The sequence below is a fragment of the Coffea eugenioides genome, chromosome 9 (genome assembly GCF_003713205.1).
Source record: "Coffea eugenioides isolate CCC68of chromosome 9, Ceug_1.0, whole genome shotgun sequence".
Classification (NCBI taxonomy): Eukaryota; Viridiplantae; Streptophyta; class Magnoliopsida; order Gentianales; family Rubiaceae; genus Coffea; species Coffea eugenioides.
The window spans coordinates 22,065,347-22,087,035 of NC_040043.1; the positions used below are offsets into that span (position 1 = coordinate 22,065,347).

The following is a 21,689-nucleotide window of genomic DNA, read 5'->3' on the forward strand; positions in this document are numbered from 1 at the left end:
TGGAAATGGAAAACTCTCTTCACTCTCCTCCCTCTCCTTGCTCTCGGCCAAACCAGAAAAAAAATGATGAAGAATGAACTCAAATGAAAGATAAGAAGGCAAGACAAAAGGGTTTGGTCAAAGGGCCATAGATGGCCAACAAGTGGCACCACCAAAATCCATCCAAATTTTTTTTCTTTTCCTTCCATTTTGAGTCAACATTTTCGGCTATAAGGGTTGAGGATGAGGGACATATTTTGCAACAATATCAAGGGTATGTGGTGGTAGGGAAGTGGTAGTCAAGTGGTGTGTTCAATCGATAGTGAACGTTACCCGTCGGTTCTAGCCGTTTTTCCTTAAATCGCGTATACTAGGGTTTTATCTTCTAATTCACTAACTTATTATTATCACTTCTAATCACACACTTAATATCATCTAAAACTCACTCTTAATCACCACATTTATCACACTAGCGGGCCCCACATCGATAATGCGTTTCAAATTTAACGTCCACTAACTCATACTAGAAAAATGAATTTAAAACTGTACTTGCTTGTAAAAATGCATAGAAATTTTAATATTTCCAAGGAAAGTATAAAATGTAGGCAAAGAAATAAAATAATCCTAGTTTAATTGCCGTGCTCAACCGTACTTCCAACACATACACGTATATACATATCGTTCACCCAAATACACGTAATATCAAAACCTTCCTTTGTTGAAAACAAATGGTTAACACATTTTCACTTCACAAGGGGAAGTGAGAATAAACAAAAGGCTAAGAAAATGTGAAAATTTTAGGGTTCTCACAGGGATACATAGAGTTCTTGTTATTCGCGAACCTGGCATCAGTCATCAGGAACCGTTGATTGGTACCAATGTCTAGGCAGTGTCGTCTTCTTACATTTTACTTGCGACAGCTCGATAGGATGATGATCTTTTGAAACATGTGCAATCAAAGGTGCTATCTGTTCCAGTTGGATAGGCCTCAGCAGTATGTGTACAACAAAATGGAGAGCAAGCTGGGGTGGTTAAATCGGTTATGCTTGAGATGTTGGAAGGGCAGGCCACTGATTTTGAGTCAAATGATGAAGCTCCATATAGCTTTTGACTAGTCGCGAACTACATATTTCTAATTCTTTTGCTCTTCTGGAGCACGTTATAGATGTAGAATTCCAGCTGAAGTTGGATGAACATGTGGTATCCACACATTCATCTCCAATTGCTTCTCTGCGGGCAGGAACTGGTAGGTCATCTACTGCTACGCTTACTTTGTTATAGCATTTATTTGAGTTCAAGAGTCGTTTGGATCAGAAATTACAGAAGGCTACGGGACTGATTGATTTTGAATGTTTGAGAACTACTGTTATTGACGCTAAGTATATTCAATTGCTGAACAAATTGGGTAAATCCAAAGCTGGTCATCCTATTAACTATAATAAGAAGTTATCTGCTTTTCTTTCTCAAACTGAATCCTCGCTTCAACAACATGATTAATCACTTTAAAGCATTAGTATGGAATATTAGGGAGGTTTCTAAGAGAGACTCTTAACGGTACCTTAAGGAATTATGTCGTAATAATTCAATACGTTTTCTTATTTTTCTGGAGCCGTTGTCTAGAGTAGAATAGGTGGAGAATGTGCGATTTTTTTGCGTTTTGTAAAGGATCAATCTTTTCTTGAAGGGAAGATTTGGATATTTGGGATGGCTAATTTTTCCGAGTCTTGTCGAGAGTATGTTGAGCAACTGGTACATGTTACGCTGTCACTTAGCTCTAGTACGGTGCTCAGTGTTTCAGCTGTCTACACAAAATATACTAGGGTTGGAAGAAGAAGTCTTTAGAGTGCTATGGAGGATATTGGTTTGGCTTGTCGAGGTCTGTGGTTAGTGGCAGGGAATTTCAATGTTGTGTCTACTGTGGAGGAGAGACTTGGTAGGGGAGCCTGTGAGGATCCGAAAATTCCTTTAGAATTTCCTCCCATTTCTTGAAAAATTTAATTTATATTTCCTTCTATGTTTCTTTACTTAATTAATTAACTATTCACTAGCCCTAAATTTCATAGTGATTTCATTAGTTGAGCCAAGAGTTTTACTTTTACTTTTCAAGTTAGAGTAAGTTAGGGCTTTGGTGTATTTTGGTAGTGTGATTAGTTGGTGAGGTGTGTACTAAATTTGGTGGTTAAGAGTGAGTTTTACATAGGAGGAAGTGTATGATTAGAAGTGATAATAATAAGTTAGTGAATCACAAGTTAAAACGCAAGTACGACAGAGTTAAGGAGAATAGGTTTAAACCGACGCGCACCGTTTGCTACCGATCGAGTACCCCACTTGACCATTACTTTCTTGCCCTAATCCTCTTGGTTTTATTTCATCTAATCAGCCCCTAATTAACCCTTAAAGCAGCCGAAATATTTGACCTAAAAACAAGAGGAAAAGAAACCAAAAACATGAAAAATTTGGTGGTGCCAAGTGTTGAACATCTATGCAACTTTTGACCAAGACTTCTTTGGTCTTTATCTTGGAATTTTGGACTAAAAATCTCTTCATTCCTTGCTCCTCTTGGCCGAAAATATTGAGAGAAAAACCAAAGAGAGACCTTCAACTTCAACTTCAACTTCAAGCTTGAATCTTGAGTTTCAACTGTTAGTTTTGGAAACTACTCCATAAAAGTGCTAATTAATGTGGATTTCAAGGTGTTGGTGGAGTGATTTTGGAAGGAAAAGCACTAAGCTACCAGGTACTTTGGCAGGAAACTTCATTTTTCCTTCACATATGTGTAAATTAGTGGCTTAAGGTTGTAGTTTTGGTAACTTTATGAGAAAATTTCATGGTTTGAAGTAGTGTTATGGTAATTTTCAGTTTTATAGTGAAATTTCAGTTCTGCCCTGTTTTTGGCATCAAGTTGGGCTGCGAATTTCTCCATGTTTTAGACTGAATCAACTTTTGTACAAAACATGAAGGTTGTAGGTATTTGAGTCAAATTCCTACCTGCAAAATTTCAACTTAATTAGAGTATTGTAGCTTGTGAAATGACTAAAATACCCCTGACTGTCCAAATGCCCTGTTTAACCAATAGCTTTCTATTTTCTCTGAGATTTCAATTTTTGACCATGAAAATGCATGATTTGGCTCTAGAGGTCTTCATAATAAATGTAGGCCTATGCCTTAGCTTCGAAACGCCATAAAATTTTCCTCAATCCGATAAGTGTAGCTTCAGTTTTGGTCAAAATATCAAAGGATGACAAAACTGCCATTTATCAGTTCTTCTTTGAACTGGTTTCCGGCTTTGGTCCATAGTGATAAGTTATTATTTGGTTTGTTTGGTTGGTTTTCAGGCCTTGAATAGATGAATGTTGTTGGTTATCACTTGTGGTTGGATTGGAGGGTTGTTGGCTCGTGAATCCAAGCTGTACTTGGATGGGAAAAGTAAGAAAATAGGGGAAATGCTGCCCAAATTTCTATTACTTGCTCTTATGAATATTAGTGAGATGTAAGGTTTGATTTTAAGGTTAGTTGGATCTTAAGTTACATATGTATCCTTGAATGCACTTCAATATTGGGTTAGTTGGATCTTAAGTTACATATGTATCCTTGAATGCACTTCAATAGTAGTATATGAGTTGTTTTTTACCAAGATTTAGTATCAACTAAGATGAAAAGTGTTAGTTTTATCTCAAAAACTTTGAATTACATTTGCTCACTTCAATTTGGGATTGGTTGTTCTTTCAACTACTGATTCCTGGAATTTGAGAAATGACTCAAGATTTTCCGTGACTTGGAAGTTCAAATGTTATTATTCACTCTAAAACTGTATTTTCATATTTGCACTAGTAATTTCTGGATTTTTTATGGTTCATCTAGATTTTGATTAGTTGAACCATAATACTTTATTTTGACTAATCTAGGTTTCTTTGGTGATCCGGAGTGCAACTCGGAAGGAAACTTTTGACATATCTCTGTAGACACCAAAATTTCATCATTTTTATTTTATTTTTATTCATATTTTTGTTTATTTTATTTATTTTTAATTTATTGTGTTTCCTTTTATATTTCTTGAGGAAAATCATTTTAGAAAATCGAAAAAGAATTAGAAAGAAAGAAAAACAGAAATGAAATGAAAATCAATTTTTTTGTTAAAAAAAATTATTTAAAAAAAAAGGATACCGTTATTTCTTCATGCCAACAGTGCTACAGTACATAAAATGCAGCAGCAAAGCAAGCTCTTTCCTCACTCTTTTCAGTTGTTTTAGCTCCGTTGGATTGCTTTAGTACAAGCCATCTGGCTCTAATCTAGAAATCTCGAATGTCTTGGGTATCAAGAACCAATAAACGGTTCCAAATGGTGATCGAGAAAAGAGTTTCATCCCATCGTCCAGCCAAGGGTTTAGGGAGTTTAAAAAGAAAATGCAGCAAGAGTGAGAAGGAGACAACTAGAGGAGAATCGAATGGTGGCTGGAGAGAAAGAGAACGAGAGAGGTAAGCAAGAAAGCTGAGGTCTTCGGAAAAAAAAAACTGAAAAAAAAGGAGAACAACTGGGGCAGAGAGTTTTGAGAGACTGAGGAAGACAAAGAGCCAGAGTGAAACGGAGAGAAAGGAAAGAGTGAGAGCAAGAGAGTTTCAGAGTGTTGGAAAGGAAGAGCTGAAGCAGAAAGAAAGGAAGCAGAGTAGAAATTAAGAGAAAAAGGAAGAACTTTGCGGCTGGGGTAGAAAGCTACGAGAAGGTTTCTTCATCAGAGCCTGGGGTTGATCTCTTCATCAAACTCAAGCTGAGGTTTTAGATCCAAAGGACATAAAACAGGTAATCCTCAACCCTCTTTGCTTGTTCGTCTCAATCCCAAGTAGAACTAGATCTGCTAAACTGAAACTTGGTTTCGTTTCATTTGATGGGTCTTTGTTAAACCAATATACATCAACGCTGCATCTGAATTTAGTTAGAACTGAACTTGCGCATGGCTGCTGTCCCTCATTGTTCCCGTTCCTTTCTCCCCTTTTTATTTTGTTCAAAAAATTTACTTATTTATCCGTGAGTTTGAGAACCAAGATGATGCTTGACAATCTTGTTTGAATCTGTGGATTTCTTATGAAATAGACAGCCATCCTTTCGCTAATTCTCAGGTGTTGTTTGCTCTTGTTTGTTGCTTTCGTTTTATGGGTTCCTCTCGTTTCATGCCTTTATTTGACTAACTGGTCGAGTGTTGGAGTTCTCATGGATGAGTGTTGAGTCATGCCCGAAATGAAAAAAGAGACTTTGCTGGTTTGCAGATGCTAATGTGTTTCGCCATTTCTTTGTCAGTAACTTGTATGTCTACATTTCCGTCCTTGTTTTCCTTCCTTGCGATCTTCTCGTGATGACCTAGTTATGTCCCTCATGCCTTAAGGTCCTCCATTGTTGCATAAAATAGCCAATTCCATATTTGCTGGAACCATTTCTTGTCCAAATGCCGCGCGGTTCACAATTCATGAAGTCCGTAGCTTCTAAAGCTGTTACACAGCAACTCATAAGCTCCACACTCATTTGTATTTGTTAGCATTGAAGTTTATCATTTGGTTTGCGATTGTTTCAGCATATTAGTTTCCATTTCTCCAAGTGTATGAAGAAAATATTGCTGTTTTGTTTTCATTTAGCTCACCTACTATTTCTTTTATGCTGATTCAATAAGCTGCTAAGAGGATTGCATTCCTGTGATTGCATTTTGTTACTTGTTTGGATGTTAAAATTCTATGTTTTGTTACTTAGAGTAAGGCTTTGATGTTTGGTTGAGATTAGTTGTGTTGGGATGGAAACAGTGGCAGAGCTAGGAATTAACTTTTGGGGGGGGGGGTAGAGTCTATAGCAATGATGTGAGGACCTGAAAATTTTCTTATTTTATTTTATTTTACTGGCTTAATTAATTAATTAATTCGACTATTTAAAATTCATTTATAAGGAAAAACGCCTCTCTTATGTTTTTAAAGCGTTTTGTTAGAAAATTATTTTTCAAAAACTCATTTAGTTCGGAACAACGAGTACACGTTTTTCAAGACTATATTTGAATTGAGAGTGTATTAATTTTGAAAAAGTAAGAATGATCAATAGTAAATTAAGAAAAAGTCATGAGGACTCGCAAAAATTTATTTATTTTTAAACTCTTGTTACGAGTTTATTAAAATATTTAATTGCATGTTTGCCCCGAATATTATTTTCTAGTCTCTTGAGACCTAATTACATTGATCTATGACTTACTTATATTTTTAGAGTGGCTCGTTTCAAAAATTAATTTCTCGAAACCCGTTAAGTGAAAATAGTGAATACGTAATTGGAGTAAATAATTGATTCGAGGATACAATAAGTTTGAAAAATTGGAGACTTGTACATTAGTCTCAAATTAGGTATTTTTATGTTTAAGTGCTCAAGTATTAGTTAGTAATACAATCGTTATAAGAATTTCTTGAAAGTTAAGCGTTATCGCGCAAAATTGGAAGTACGCTTTTTTACGTGCGCGATCAATTAAGGGACTTAAGGCCTTTATTTTTTGACCATTAAGAGTGAATAATAATAGTATGAATATAAGTGAATTAGAGATTTAGTGCACAAGTGAAACAAATCCGAGAGGAAACGAGCACGAACGCGCACTCTCCTTAGTTGACTTTTGGAGCATTTTGGGCCACACATTCTTAGGCTTCTCAAGGGAGCATCACACCAGATCAAAACCCTTCTCTTCTCACCTCAAGTGCCGGCCAAACACTCTCTTTTCCCTCCCAAAACAGCTGACTAAACAACAAAGGAAAGAAAGGAAGAAAAGCTTCTTCATTCTTGCACCAATCTTCCTCCATTTCATCTCAAAATTTGCATCCAACTCACAAATCACTTGGAGATTTCATCAAGCTAAGAAAGAGGACTTCTTTCCACAGTTTTCTTGGACTTCATTTGGACCAAAATTTCGGTCCTAGTTCATCTAAGAAGGTAAACTACGATCAACTCTTAAAACCTTGCTTTATGGAAGTAGTATTGCACATTTAAGGTCATGCATGCATATAGGTAGCTTGTTTATATTGGAAAAATTGTTGTGTGGGCTCTATGAACTCCCACTTTGATTGGATGGACTGATTTGGTGAATGATGATGAAATTAATATTGGGTTAGTGCTTATATTAGTGGAATAATGTTGGGTTATTGGTAGAAAGTCAAGGAAGATGCAATGAACAAAAGTGACCATTTTACCCCTGCCATGTTCGTGCACTTTGGTGCAAATTTTTGAGGATCTAATGGCTTGTTTGTGATATATATATATATATATGTTATATGGATGGTGTAGAAAGTTTCATTGAAAAATAACATGATTTGGTTGGTCAAATGTATTGATTTCCAAAGTTTGGCAGAATTGGAAATTTTCCCGGATTGCCCAGGCAGTCATCTTGTTTTGGTTATAACTTCTTACTCCGATGTCAGAATCGAGTATCGTTTGTGGCACTGGAAACTAGACATCCCTAGATTTCTATTGGTATAAAATGCACGTCCTGGTTCCACTTGAGTGAGCCAAACCATTCATTTAAAAATTGCTGTCCTGTTTCGTTGGTTCACTACAGGGCAGAACATGAACTACAACTTGATGCTCAAATGCGGGCTAGTTATGAACGGATTTTGAAAATGGTTTCTTCTAAGAAATTGTAGCTTTATGAATTTATTTTCCAATTCCACCAACCACGCTCAATTCAAAGTTGAATTGAGTGATTTGTGACCAAAGTTTGAAACTGACTTAGTGATGGAATTCTTCATTTTGGACTGATCCTTAACTAATCTTGGTTTGGGACTTGTTATTCGAAATTCTTGGTGTAAACCACCTACCACACACATATTGGATGAATATTAGACCTTTTCTACACTAATGATCCATGTTTGAGGGATTTTCCTTGGCCAAATGCTTGAAAACGGCAAAATGGAAGTCCAAGGCAGATTTGCCTTGGAACTCCTTAGAACTCTAGTGGTTTTGTTAACCATCTTTCCGTATGTATTTTTCTACGAAATTTTACAGAGAAATAGTCCCTATATGGTAGTATTATACTGCTAAATTTAACACTATTCCGAGTCCGTTTCGCTGCTCAACTAAACTTCCAAAGTTCATGAGTTGAGTTGGGAAAACCCTTGTTTATCAAGGAAATTCTAGTAACTTTGAGCTACCATATCTTGGTGCTCAAAACTCCGATTCTTGATCTGCTTGTTGTGTTTTAAACCTTGTTTACAAAACTAATTGAGTGACAAATTTCAGAGGCTGGTTTGTACTGTGTGAATTTTACCGAATTTTCAAAGTTGGCCAAAAACCAACCTAAACCTGTCTTCAATGCCCAAAACAGCAACTTTGAGCTAATTTTTGAATACTTTCCGTTTGGAATCATGGAAAAGTGTATTCTAGGAACTTTTAGTACTTTGGAAGAGGATTCCAACGGTACCAAGTTTTCCAATTTTGGACTTGTAAAGAGTGAGATACGATTTTTCAAAGATCTCGTATCAAAACTAAAATTTCCGAATCTTAAGGAAATGGAGCTTTTCGAATTCTCCTTTTTCCTTCGAAATTACTTGAACGTTTTATACCTGATTTCAAAGATGAAAACTCAACTACTCTTGTATTTTAAAACCCCATCTTTGAGCCTCGATTTACGAATAATTAGGGTTCATTTTCATGAGATTTCCTTAGGTTGTGCACTAGTGCAATCTTCTTCGATAATTGGGGTTTATGAGTGATGAATCATTATTAATTACTCAGGCTCGTGCGAGGACCTTCAAGAGGATCCCACGGTGGACACTTGAACTCAAAGAGACTTTTCTTCTTGTTTACTTGGTGAGTGTCAAGTGCATGTTACATGCTTATGTGATTGAGATATTAGTCGTACGAGTGTTATACATGATACGTAAACTTACCAAGGCGAGGGTGTACTTTATTGCCCTCGTCCTCTTTCTCGTGTAACTACGTGATACTTAATATATGAATGAATATGATTGACAATTGTACATGGATATTACGTGCTCGATTATTATTAGTGCATGAATAGTTGAAATCCTGTGAACTTGATACGTGCTTACTTGATATCAATGACTTGAAATTTTGGAAATGGAGTCGAGTGTGTACCTTACCATACTCGTTCTCATTTGAAATAAGTGACTCGTGTTTGACCTAAATTGAATCGCTTGACCTGACTTGAATTGCTTGACCTGACATGACTTGACTTCGGAAAATATGCTATGGCTGCATAAGTCGATTGGAGCGATGTCTCATCGACCTCTGAACGATAGTAAGTACCACACCGATTCGGGTGGGAGGTACCTCTCGAATCGTCTCAGAACCACAAAGCATTCTTAGTCGATTAGAGTGATGTCTCATCGACTTCTGAATGATAGTAAGTACCACACCGATTCGGGTGGGAGGTACCTCTCGAATCGTCTCAGTACCCTAAACCCCTGAACGATAGCAAGTACCACACCGATTTGGTGGGAGGTACCTCTCAAGTCGTCTCAGAAACATAAATTGAATAAGTGAAGTGCTACGAATTTAATTACTTACCCAGGTGACGGGGTGTCATCACAATAATGTATTGAATTGAACCTGGGGCAAATCAATTGAAAAATTAACTCCTGAGAGCTCCTGCATCCTACTCCTGCACCCTACTCAAGTGTGTTTATTATAAATTGTGAACTACTCGAATGTTACAGTTTCTATTATTGTGTAAGTGTTATTGTTATTGAACTACTTGTCTTGCATGTTTTCTTGGCCTCACGAGCATCCGCTCAGCCCGTTAGATTTGTTTTCCTTAACAGGAGCTGAAATGGAAGGAATTATGAAGAAGCTTACTTGATGGCTCAATTGATTAGAATTTTGAATGCAATTGTTTAGACAACTTTTGGAAGTTGTATATTTTGGGAAAAGTAATTGTAGGTTTGAAATTGTGATGTAAGACTGAATATTTACGTATGGAAATGACTTCGTACTTTTATTCTGATTTTTATTGTTAGTATTAGATTTTAAGTTTGAATTGAATTTGTACCGAGTCCTGGCGAGAGCTGGGCAGGCGTCCCGCGGATACCCTTGGGTTCGCCCCTGGGAGAAGTGGGGGCATCACAAATGAAAGTAAAATATATTTACAAAAAAAATAATGTGAACATATATACCACAAGATTAGAAACAACCTTATATAGAATGAAAATTACTTATATGCTTCACATATACAAAAATATCATCATATTTACAAATCTATTTGACTGTGTGGGACATATGAAATTGTGCAAGACGACTTTTAATTTTATCAAAGTCATCAATGATTGAATTTATATCAAAAGTTCTAGCAATTTCTTTCTCAATATACATTATCATAGAGTTGGCAAGAAAGTCTTCCTCCATCCTAGAACGCAAACAAGTCTTGATGATTTTCATAGCAGAAAATGCACGCTCTGTTGTAGCTGTTGAAACAGGAAGAGTCAAAATAAGACGAATCAATCTATCAATAAGAGTATAGCACATTGACTTTCTTGTCTTTGCTAACACTTGGCACAACTCCTGAAGTGATGACAAATTATGAAGCTGAGAATTACAGGAAAACTCAATCTGGAAAAGCTCTAATTGAGTTCTTAAGTGCAACTTCTCTTGATCTGTGAAGTCAGCTGAATAAAACCTGTTTGTAAGTTGACAAATTTGTTCAATATTGAAAGCATGAAAATTATCTTTGGGGTGCAATGCTGAACTAAGAATAAGCAACTCTATTACATCTTCCTTAAACCTATTCTTCATTTCAAGTATTTGAGAATCAACCGTTGCCAAAAACACATCAATCCTGTAGTGATGCTCCATGGTAATTGGATCATTTTGTTTTTGAATTCTTCCTCGACCTGCTTTATAAATGACATTCATATCAGGCATCTCTGTATTTCGTGCATCACAAAATGCCTTTACATTGGTGAACAATTCATTCCATCCATTATCTCTGTAACTTTGAAGTCGATCCTTTGTTATTGAAACCAATTTAAGGGCATTCAAAATATCTTGAGATTTGCATTGTAAAGCTTGAGAAAGTACTTGTGCAAATCCTAAAATGTCCCTCATCATATGCATAACAAGAACAAAATCAAAGGATGTCATGAAATCGTAAACTCTGTCAGCTTCACTTCTTTGAGTTGATGTATTTCCATAATTGATAACATCAATTAGGACAGAGCAAATGTCTTCATATTCTGTGAATAAGCTACAGATAGAACTAAAATGAGACCCCCATCTTGTAGTCCCTGGCCATTTTAAGGTACCAATATGATTTTGACCCGTACCAGTCTCAAGTTCATCAATAGCAATCAATTCAGCAATTCTAGTTGCTCTAGCAACTCTAAGTTGGTCCACCAGTTTGCAAGAAGATGAAATTAAATTTATAAGAAGAGATAAGTATGTAAAGAATTGTTCCACAGGAATTAGCTCTTGAGATGTTGCTACCAATGTTAATTACAGTCGATGAGCAAAACAGTGAATATAATATGCATAGGGGCACTCCTGAATAAATAATGCTTGCAGTCCATTCCATTCTCCACGCATGTTACTAGCTCCATCATATCCTTGGCCACAAATGTTTTGCACACTAAGATTATGGCGAGAAAGGACATCACATATCTCCTTCTTCAAAGTCAAGGAATTGGTTTTGTGCACATGAACAATGTCAAAAAACCTCTCTCGAATATAGCCTTGCTTGTCCACAAATCTAAGAACAATAGCCACTGGCTCTCTTTTTGATCTATCTTGAGCCTCATCAACAAGTATAGAAAATTTTGAATTACTAATCTCCTCTCGAATATACTTTTGTATCTTGCTCGACCCAATGGACAATATCTCCTTTTGGATCGTAGGAGAAGTATAAGATGCATTTCGAGGAGCATTATCAAGGACCACAGCAGCCACTTTTTCATTATAAGAAGACACATGCTTGATCAACTCAATAAAATTACCTCGATTGTTAGAATCTAAACTTTCATCATGACCCCTAAAAGCCACCACTTGAAATGCACACCATTTTGCAGCATCTATGGAAACTTGAAGTTGCAACCGATTTTTTGCAACCTACTCAGAATTTTGCTTCTCAATAATTTTATCAAGATGTTGCAATGAGTTTCCCAAATCATGATAGCATTGCATTGCCACTTTGTGTGATGAGTTAGGATCTTTTCCAATGTGATTTAAAAAAGCACAATGTTTTCCATCATTTACCTTCTTCCATGATCAAAATCCACTAGTTGTGAAGGCCATTGATCCAAAACGGTCCGTTGGCTTGGAAAAAAGTGAGCAAGGAAGACAAAAGGCAGCATTCTTTGTTGGAGAAAATTCCAACCAATCTGGAAACAATTTATACCAAGAGAAAAGGAAACGTCGGCCCTTCTTGTCAACAACCATTGATTCAATCAGAAGCTCAGGTTGGTATGGCCCAAACTTAATATATGCTCTTCGTACCTCATCCCTTTAATGCTCTAGATATTCCCAAATGGATTTTCGCTTTCCAGGATCACGTTCCATGGATGAAATATCAAACTCTAATGATTCAGCTCTACAAAATTTCTTTGTTTGATGCTTAGGAGAAGAATCACAAAGAGGACAAGGAGTTTCACCACTTCCACTTGTTTCTAGACGTCTTTTCTTGAAAAAAGGATCAATTGTCCTGTTGTGTGACACCCCCACTTCTCCCAAGGGCGAACTCAAGGGTATCCGCGGAACGCCTGCCCAGCTCTCGCCAGGACTCGAGACAAATCGATTCAAGTTTAACAATATACAACAATTTGTACTAGTCTAATAAGGAAAAGTCGCTTCCATAATCGAATATCCAAGTCTTGCACCACGAGTTCAAAATACATTAGTTATCCAAATATATACAACAGCCAAAATGTCTAGTCGATTACATTAGAAACCCTAATACAAAAGTACATCCAAAGGGGTTCCACCGAGTTTCACTCCATCCATTCCTGTTAAGGAAAACAAATCTTCGGGGTGAGCAATTGCTCGTGAGGCCAAGAAAACACACATGCAAGCACGTTGTCCAAGTAACAATCCCAATATTCAAGTAAATTACAATTTGAGCGAGAAAAGTAAACAGAAACAATTCAAGGATATAGGAGCTCTCAGGAGCTATTTTCCACTTGCTTCGCCACGGCTCGATCCGATACCTCCTCGTGATGACACTCCGTCATCCGGATGGGTATTATATCCATAGAAACTTCACTTATTACTTCCTCTGACCAACATTCCACCCTCTCGGATCCGAAACCAAACACGCACGAAAAAGGCGATACTCGTCAAGTATGCCGAACGAGATCTCAAGAGATCAAGTTTTGATTTTTAGAACACGCACGAAAAGGGCAATACTCCATGAGTATGCCGAGCAAGATCTCAAAAGATCAAGTTGTGTTTTGTTATTCTCTTGATTTATCAAGCTTCTCGACCAAGCCCATGCCGGCTCGAGTTGCAAGATTGGCTAAGAGAATTTGTCGTCCCCATAAGTCGAGGAGGTTCACTCCACCCGACAACACGACACGCACGACATGCACGACACGCACGACAACACGACATGCACACGAAAACAAGTATATTTTAGTCGACGAGATTCACTCAAATCGACTTTGAAAACCAAGTTAATGCAAGTAAAGTTTGAGTAAAGGAGAGCGAGTGCGATAAAGTACACACTCGTCTCATCAAGTGATATTCACATATATAAATAAGTAAATCAAGTAAACACGACAAGTCATGCACTTGGCACTCACCAATTCAAAGTAATTCGAGCGAGAAAAATCTTTAGTTGTCCCCTTCGGGATTCTCTTCAAGACTCGCTTGAGTACCTGAAGCAATTAACAAGCATTTTTCTCTCATAATCACGCATTAATCAAGAAAGGAGTTACACTCATCCAGACTAATCAATACCTCAAACCAAGAACCTTAACCACTCAAAAAAAAGGTTCAAAAGTAAGGTTTCATTAACACAAGAAAAACTGATTTCCTTCATGAAATCGAGTTTAAAGTGACCAATTATCGTCAAGAAGGAATGACGAGTTCTCAAAATTTCATTTTCTAAGAAATCGGTAAATTTCAGCTTTGTGCGTCAACTTAGAAAAATCAGATCTTGCACTCAATAGGTCCAAAATTGGAAAACTTGGTACCGTTGGAAACTTTTTCCAAAGTACTAAAAGTTCCTAGAATACACTTTCCCATGATTCCTAACGGAAAGCATTCAAAAATTGGCTCAAAGTTATTGTTTTAGGCTTGCGAGACAGTTTTGAGGTTAGTTTTTTGCCAACTTTGGAAATTCGGTAAAATTCAGAGAATTTGAACTAGCCTCTCAGATTTGAAACTCAATTAGAGTTGCAATCAAAGTTTAAAACAAAGCAAGCGGAACAAGAATTGGTGTTCTGAGCACCAAGATATAGTGGCTCAAAGTTGCTGAAAAATTGAGATGGTTAGGCAAATTTCCAGGTTCAATTTACAAACTTTAGGACTTTGTTTGAGCATCGAAATGAACTCAGAATGGCACCAAATTTAGCAGTATTATACTACCATATGAGGTCTATTCCTCTATCAAATTTCATGGAAAAATATACACGGAAAGTCAGTTAACAAAACTGTTGAAGTTTCAAGAATTTCCAAAGCAATCTGCCTTGTACTTTTGTTTTCCCTTTCTCAAACATTTGGCACACAAAAACCTCTTAAACATGGTTCAGTTGTGTAGACATTGTCCAGGAAACATCCAAGATGTGTTTGGTAGGTGATTAGCACCAAAATTTCGCAACATCAAGTCCCAAGCAACATTTGCTATAAATCAGTCCAAAGTAAGGGTTTTCAATCCCTAAGTCAGTTTCGAACTTTGGCCACAACTCACTCAATTCAACTTGGAATTGAGCAAGGTTTATGGCATTGAAAACTAGATTCATAAAGATACAATTCCTTAGAAGAAATCATTTTCAAAATCTGTCCACAGCTAGCTCACATTTGAGCATCAATTCGCTGCTCAAAACAGAGCTCCCATGGTAGACGTGAAACGGGACAGTCATGTTCAAACGATTGGTATGGACTACTCAGGTGGAATCAGAATGTGAATTTTATACCATTGGAAATATGTGAATGTCTAGTTTCCAGTGCCACAAACGGGACTCGATTTCAACATCGGAGTAAAAAGTTATGGCCGAAAGAAAAGGACTACATGGGCAATCCGGGAAAATTTTCCAGTTTTACTAAAGCTTTGAAATCACTACGATTGACCAACCAAATCGTGTTATTTTTTAATGAAACTTTCTACACCATTCATATAACATATATACATCATAAAAAAGTCATTAGAACCACAAAAGTTTGCCCTAGGGCCCACGGCATGTACAGGGGCAGAAATAGAAAATTTTCCATCTTCACTCCCTTTGAGTTTCTATCCAAACCATCACTCATTTCTACTAATTTAACCACTAAACAAACATTAATAACATCATAACTCATCAAATCAGTCCATCCAACCATAGTGGGAGTTTATAGAGCCCACACATCAATTTTTCAACATGAATCAAGCTACCCACATGAACATATATGCTTATATGTGCAATATAACTTCCATAATGCAAGGTTTGATGGGTTGATCGTCCATTACCTTCTTAGATGATCAAGACAGAAATTTTCGGTCCTCCTTAGCCCAAGAAAAACCGTGGAAAGCAAGCTCTTTTGTAGCTTAAGATGTTCTCCAAGTGCTTAGCAAAGTGTGGTTGAATTTTGGTGTGATTTGGTGAAGATTTAGTGGTGAAATGGAGAAGAATTTGGAGCTGTTTCTCTTCTCCCTTGGTTCGGCTGCCTTGAGCAAGAGAGTGAGAGTTGTGTGGTGATGAAAAAGCTTCTTGAGGAAGCTTAAGTGTGTGGTTAAAGTGGCCTCAAAAGTCAACTCTCTCCCCGCGCGCACAAGCGCGTTTCGTGCTCGATTCCTCTCGAGTTTGTTGCACTAGTGCACTGAACCTCTAATGCATTTTCATTCATATTATTATTATTAACTCTAAATAGTCCCAAAATAATGGTCTAAGGTCCCTCAATTAATCACGTACGCGAAAACGCGTACTTCCGATTTGTGCGCGATAAAGTGAAATTTCTAAGAAATTCTTATAACAATAGTGTAACTAACTAATACTCGAGCACTTAAACATGAAAATACTTATTTCAAGACTAATGTACAAGTCTTCCAATTTTCCAAGCTCATTGTACTCTCAATTCGGTTATTGCTTCCAAACGCGCATTCACTATTCTCACTTAACGAGCTTCCAAAAATTAAATTGTGAAACAAGTCACTTTAAAAATATAACTAAGCTATAGATCCATATAATTAGGTCTAAAAAGGCTAGAAAATAATATTCGGGGTAATTGGCCAAATAAATAATTAAATGAGCTCGAAATAAGAATTTAAATAAAAAAAATTGCGAGTCCTCACATCCTCTCCCCCTTAAGAGAATTTCGTCCTCGAAATTCACACTTAGGATAATAGTCATACCCCTTAATAGTCACGCTTATCAGGTCAATCAATAACTTACACTCTGCAACCCATTTTTCACAATTTCTACTCACCCAATTAGTAGTCAAACTTTGATTCTATCTCATGAATCTAGGGTTTTGTAAAAGTGTGTGTCGTACTATGGTTACTAGAACCTTAATTAAACAATAGTAAGCAAGAATCATACCTCCAATGACCTTAGCGGGATTTGAAACCTGTTGATAGCCTAATGTATAAACCCTAGCTGGTGCTTTAGATCGACTTCCTCCAGCACTAGACTGCTTTGCGGCTGACTTTTCAAGCCTTTGAGTACTACCTCCTTCTTTCGGTATACTCGGACAGTTCGCGATATGATGTTCAGTGCTGCCACAATACAAACACTTTCCTGATTTCTTCCAGCACTCACTCTCTGTATGGTTAGGCTTGCGACAATAACCACAAATAACTTGAGGAGCCACAGGCTGACCACTTGGAGGTGTCTTCCTCGGTTGATCTCGTCCGTTGTGGCCTCCTCTTGATTGAGTCTGTGAGAACCCGTAATTTTTCCATTTCCTAGGTTTTATTATATTCAATGGCTTGTTTTCTGCATTTTCGTGATTAGGAAAATTTCTAGATACTTTTAAGGAGCAGATATAGTTTTTAGATGATTTTTCTAGTATCGAATAGTTTTTGAGAAATTAAGAGTATATATCGGACGTGGGACCCGCTAGTGCGGGAAGTTCGGAAAAATTCGGCCAACTAGGTTAAGTTTCGGATACTGGGTTTAAATTATCGGGTGCTAACAGATAATTAGAGGTTGCTATTTGGATTGGTGAGAGAGGAAACAAAGTGATAGAGATGCATTAATTATAGTGACAAGTGTCACTTAGAGAGTGGTTGGACTTGATGACCACTATTCACCTTTTACCATTTGACCAAATAAATCACAAAAATTACCAAAATTTCACCATTTTCTTCTTCTCCTTGGCCGGCCAACTTCAAGAAAGAAAGAAAGAAAACTCTCCAAGTTCTTGCTTCCATTTAGCTCAAATCCATCAAAACAACCACTTAAACTTACTTTTGTTCCATAAAACCTCTTCACTTAGGGTTGGTGAGGTGATTGGTGAAGTTGATTGGAAAGCTAAGGTGTCTAATTGCTCTCTCTCTTTTATTACTAAGGTGAGTAGTGAAGGACCTCTCTCCTCCCTCTAATGATGTTTAATTCATGATTGGTGGTGGTATAAGAGGCAATTTTATGGATTATATCTTGATTTTTGGTTGAATTGGTGAAGTTTTATAATTATTGGGGATTTTTCTGTTTTCATATGAATATGATTATGTGGTCATGTATGATGATTGGAAATGATATTTAAGGAAGCTAGAAGGTGGAAAAAGTGGTTAATTGCAAGCAATTTCTGTTTTGGAAAGAAAATTGAAAAGTTAGGGTTTCATTGTTCTTCATTCTGCCCGGCACTGTAGCTCATAGTTAGAGGCCGAATTGGCTTTGGGTTAAAACATGAAAGTTGTATGGAATGATATTTTAGAGATGCCTGTAAAATTTCAGGTCAATCGGAGTAGTGTAGCTTGAGAAAAGATGGAATTACCCTTGCTGCCCTGGTTTTACCCGAATTTGATAGTTGCGTCTGTAATTGGTTATTTTGGTTGGGAATACTTCGGAATTGGTTGTTCAGGTCTTCTGATGAAATGTATCCTTGTATCTTAGCTTTCGTATGGCTTTGGAATTACTGGATTTGGACTTAGGTAGCCTGATTTATGATGTTTGCACCAGAATGCGATTAGTGAACCTATTTTTGCGGTTCTAGTGTAGTATATTGCATTTTTGACCTGGTTACACTCGAAACTGGGCTGAGTGACCTTCTGTAACATTGTACCCTATCTCTTAGCTTCGAAACGGTGTATCTTTTACCTTCATCCGATAATCGTAGTGCCATTGGTACCAAAACCGCAAAATGGTGTCAAAAACTGTTTTTTTTGGGTTAACACTTAACTCCATTTCCGGATTTTTCTGGTTTCCTCTAATGCTTATGTATGCTTATGGAACCCTATTTTGGTAGTATTTGGCATTGGTTTATGACTCGTTATCGAGTCTCATTGTACTTGTTTGCATGTTTTAGGGCGTGACGGTGGTTCACGACGCTCCTTTGACGGAGGTGCATGAAATATCATTTTCAAGCTTGGTGAGTGTACTACTCACTTGTGTGTTACTCTATGGCTTTGATACTTGAACTTGATGTGTTGAATGTTTATTGCACCTTCGATATTGATTTAAGTGAGGGTGTACTTGATCACTCTCACTTATATGCCTTATACCATTGTTGTTATTGGAATGTTACATGAAATGAAAGTACATGACTTGGTGTCGTTTGGATGAGTATCCAACGACCATGATTGTTACCATTGAGCTCAACCCCATTGGTAGTTGATTGAATCGAGCCGGCGAGGGCTTGGTCGTGCCAATTAATGAACCTTGGGGACTGTTATATGGAATCTTGTAGTATGAGAGACTCTCGATTCCGGTATACTCGAGTAATACCACAGTGCAAGTGTTTGGAGTTCGGGCCCGGTAGGGGTATGTTGGGTGGAAGGAATGGAAGTAAAGTGGAGTCTACGGTTGGTTACTTTGAAACATTGACGGAGAGTCAATGAGGTTCGATCAAGAATGCAAACGAGGAAAAGGGCTCTTGAGAGCCGCCCGTATCCTTTTATAACCACTATTGATGTATGCCTTTGCTTACTTTTGATGTATTGGAATGAAAAGCTTGATGCTTATATGAACTTGGTTGCTTGAGTGGTATTATCTCACTGGGCGTAAGCTCACTCTATTTCCTTTTGTTTTCCTTACAGGAATTAAACACTTTTGGAATGACTTTTGATAGTTGGTTGCCGAATTGAGCTAGATGGACATATCTTTTGTATAGCTCATTGATTGAAACCCTAAATGTACTTTTGGGTCCGTTTTCTCTTTTGATTTGGCGAACCGTGCATGTATCAACTTTTGTATAACTTTGGTATGCCATTTTGGCTTGTAAATGCTATATGTCAAGCCGTATGTGTGTTTTTGATGTTTGGTTGGCTTTGCGGACAGGTTCGGCTTTCAAACGACAAAAGAAAAATTTTTGGCGGGAACGGTCTGGGTTGAATCCGGCCAGGAATCCGGCCAGTTGTCGGCCGGATTGCTTTGGGAATTTTTGGAAATCCGGCTTTGCTCACTGGCCGGTATCCGGCTAGGAATCCGGCCGAATTCTTCTGTGACTGGCACTACTCATGTCGCTTTCGTTTTTTTCATTTTTTTTATTTGGTACTTTGGCTTGTCCGAGCGCGGTTTTATTTTCCCGAAGCATTTTAGATCGCGTGTTTCTGCTCGTTAGTCCTGGCGAGAGCTGGGCAAGCAGCCCGCTAACCTCTTCGGTTCGCCTTAGGGGAAGGTGGGGCTGTCACAGAGTCCTTTTTGTGTACTAGATGTCTCTACTCCTCCCGTTCCATTTTCCTTTTTAGAGGGTGGGGCACCCTTATCTGCTTGTCCAAGAGGGTGACTAGAAGTGCCCCTTTTCTTGGCATGAAAATCCTTAACTTGCAGCCTTGTACTTTCGACTCTCTGCACCTTCTCTACAGCTTCGGTGAAAGTAGAGATTTGGGCCGCAGCTAACCCCTCTTGAATCTCTACGTTAAGTCCCTGTACAAATCGCCATATCCTTCTCCTCTCAACAGCTACCAATTCTGGGGCGAACCTAGAAAGTTTAGTAAATTTTCCTTCATACTCGGCCACACTAAACCCCCCTGCTTCACTTTTATGAATTCGTCCTCCCGTTTCTCTTGAACCAAGGGAGGGAGAAACTTCTCATTAAATTCTCCTAAAAGGTTTTCCCAGGTCCAAGGAGTTTGTGTTCTTTCCCATTTTCCCCTTATCATATCCCATCAAGCACGTGCTGCACCCTTAAACTTTAAAACAGCAAAAGTCACTCGCCTTTCCTCCGCATAATCTAGGGTGGCGAAAATGTTAGTCATTCTTTCTAGTCAATTCTCCGCTACCTCAGGATCAGGCTTACCAGTGAACTTAGGCGGGTTGAATTTAAGGAACCTCTCCAAGGCTCTATCTTCTCCTCTATCCTAGCCCCTGGGTTGGTTAACTGGCACTGGTCCCTGTCTCTCAGCCAATCGTTCTAGGATGTCAGTCATCCTATTAACGGCAGTAGCCATTTGGTTAACCTCTATATTCTCTTGTCCTTGGGTCGGTCCAGTTGCCGATCCTTGTTCATCCCCTTGAGGGTGGGCTTGCCTAGACCCTCGCCCACGACCTCGTCCACTCCTTTGTCCGTCCATAATTCTAGTGATGCCTAGTGCAAGAAATAAAAGTGGTCACACGAGAAATTTCTTAAAACAATAGCCGATCTTGAAAATATCCGAGATAACATTAATTAATATGTATTTACACTTTAAAATTCATAAAATTAGCAAGTCATGGGGGAATTACAAAAATATAGTACACAAGTGCCATAAAAGTACTTTTAGTCACATACGACTAAAGTAAAGTCAAGTGCCTCGAAAGTAGGCCACACAGTCATACAAAAATACAATGGCCTTGGCACTAGGATCATCCCAACTAATTCTAACTACATCAGTCAAAAGGGTCTAATTTTTCTCGTTCCTTTCCGACTCATACCAAACACTTGGATCCTATTGAGTTACATAGGACCATCCATCAATCTTTCTCTACCTATCTCTCTTAAGCTCAACTACATTCCACTTCTCTCTAGTCAATATTGTCCCACACTCGGTTAAAATATTTTCTGTCTGATGTCTCATTTCTCTCACTACATGAACTAGACATCCGTTGACCTCTTGCACTTGCTCTCACAAAACATTAGTCCGTTCTTGTTCCTCGCAAATGGAGATCTCAAGTCCTTAGCATTGCCCTCAACTCTTAAATACTTGGGTACAAGAATCCGAAATAAGGTAATTCACAACTCGAGCTGGCTAGTCCCAAGAGTAAATCACCACATTTGAAATTCCTACCCAGCATACATATCTAATCTTACCCAAGTATCAACATAAAGGATTTATACCTATCACATTCATGATTCACAGCTTACGATCTAGAAGAGTACTTAGGCCTTTACTCATTCACATAGTAAGGACCATAACAACACCTGGCCCAAAATCACGCGAAGCGGCTCCGATTTTTATCCCTACAAGCAGTCACTTAACTTTAAA

At 37.9% G+C, this 21,689-nt stretch overlaps 1 protein-coding gene across 1 annotated transcript; it reads right to left on the reverse strand.

The window, feature by feature from the left end:
- Positions 1-10,201: 10,201 nt before the first annotated feature.
- LOC113782366 (zinc finger MYM-type protein 1-like) lies at positions 10,202-20,798 on the reverse strand. Its single transcript, XM_027328258.1, has 4 exons — positions 20,607-20,798; positions 11,439-12,043; positions 11,266-11,321; positions 10,202-11,175 (listed from the first exon to the last, which is right to left on the reverse strand). The coding sequence occupies exons 1-4, from the start codon at positions 20,796-20,798 to the stop codon at positions 10,202-10,204; spliced, it is 1,827 nt and encodes a 608-aa protein (XP_027184059.1).
- Positions 20,799-21,689: the final 891 nt, after the last annotated feature.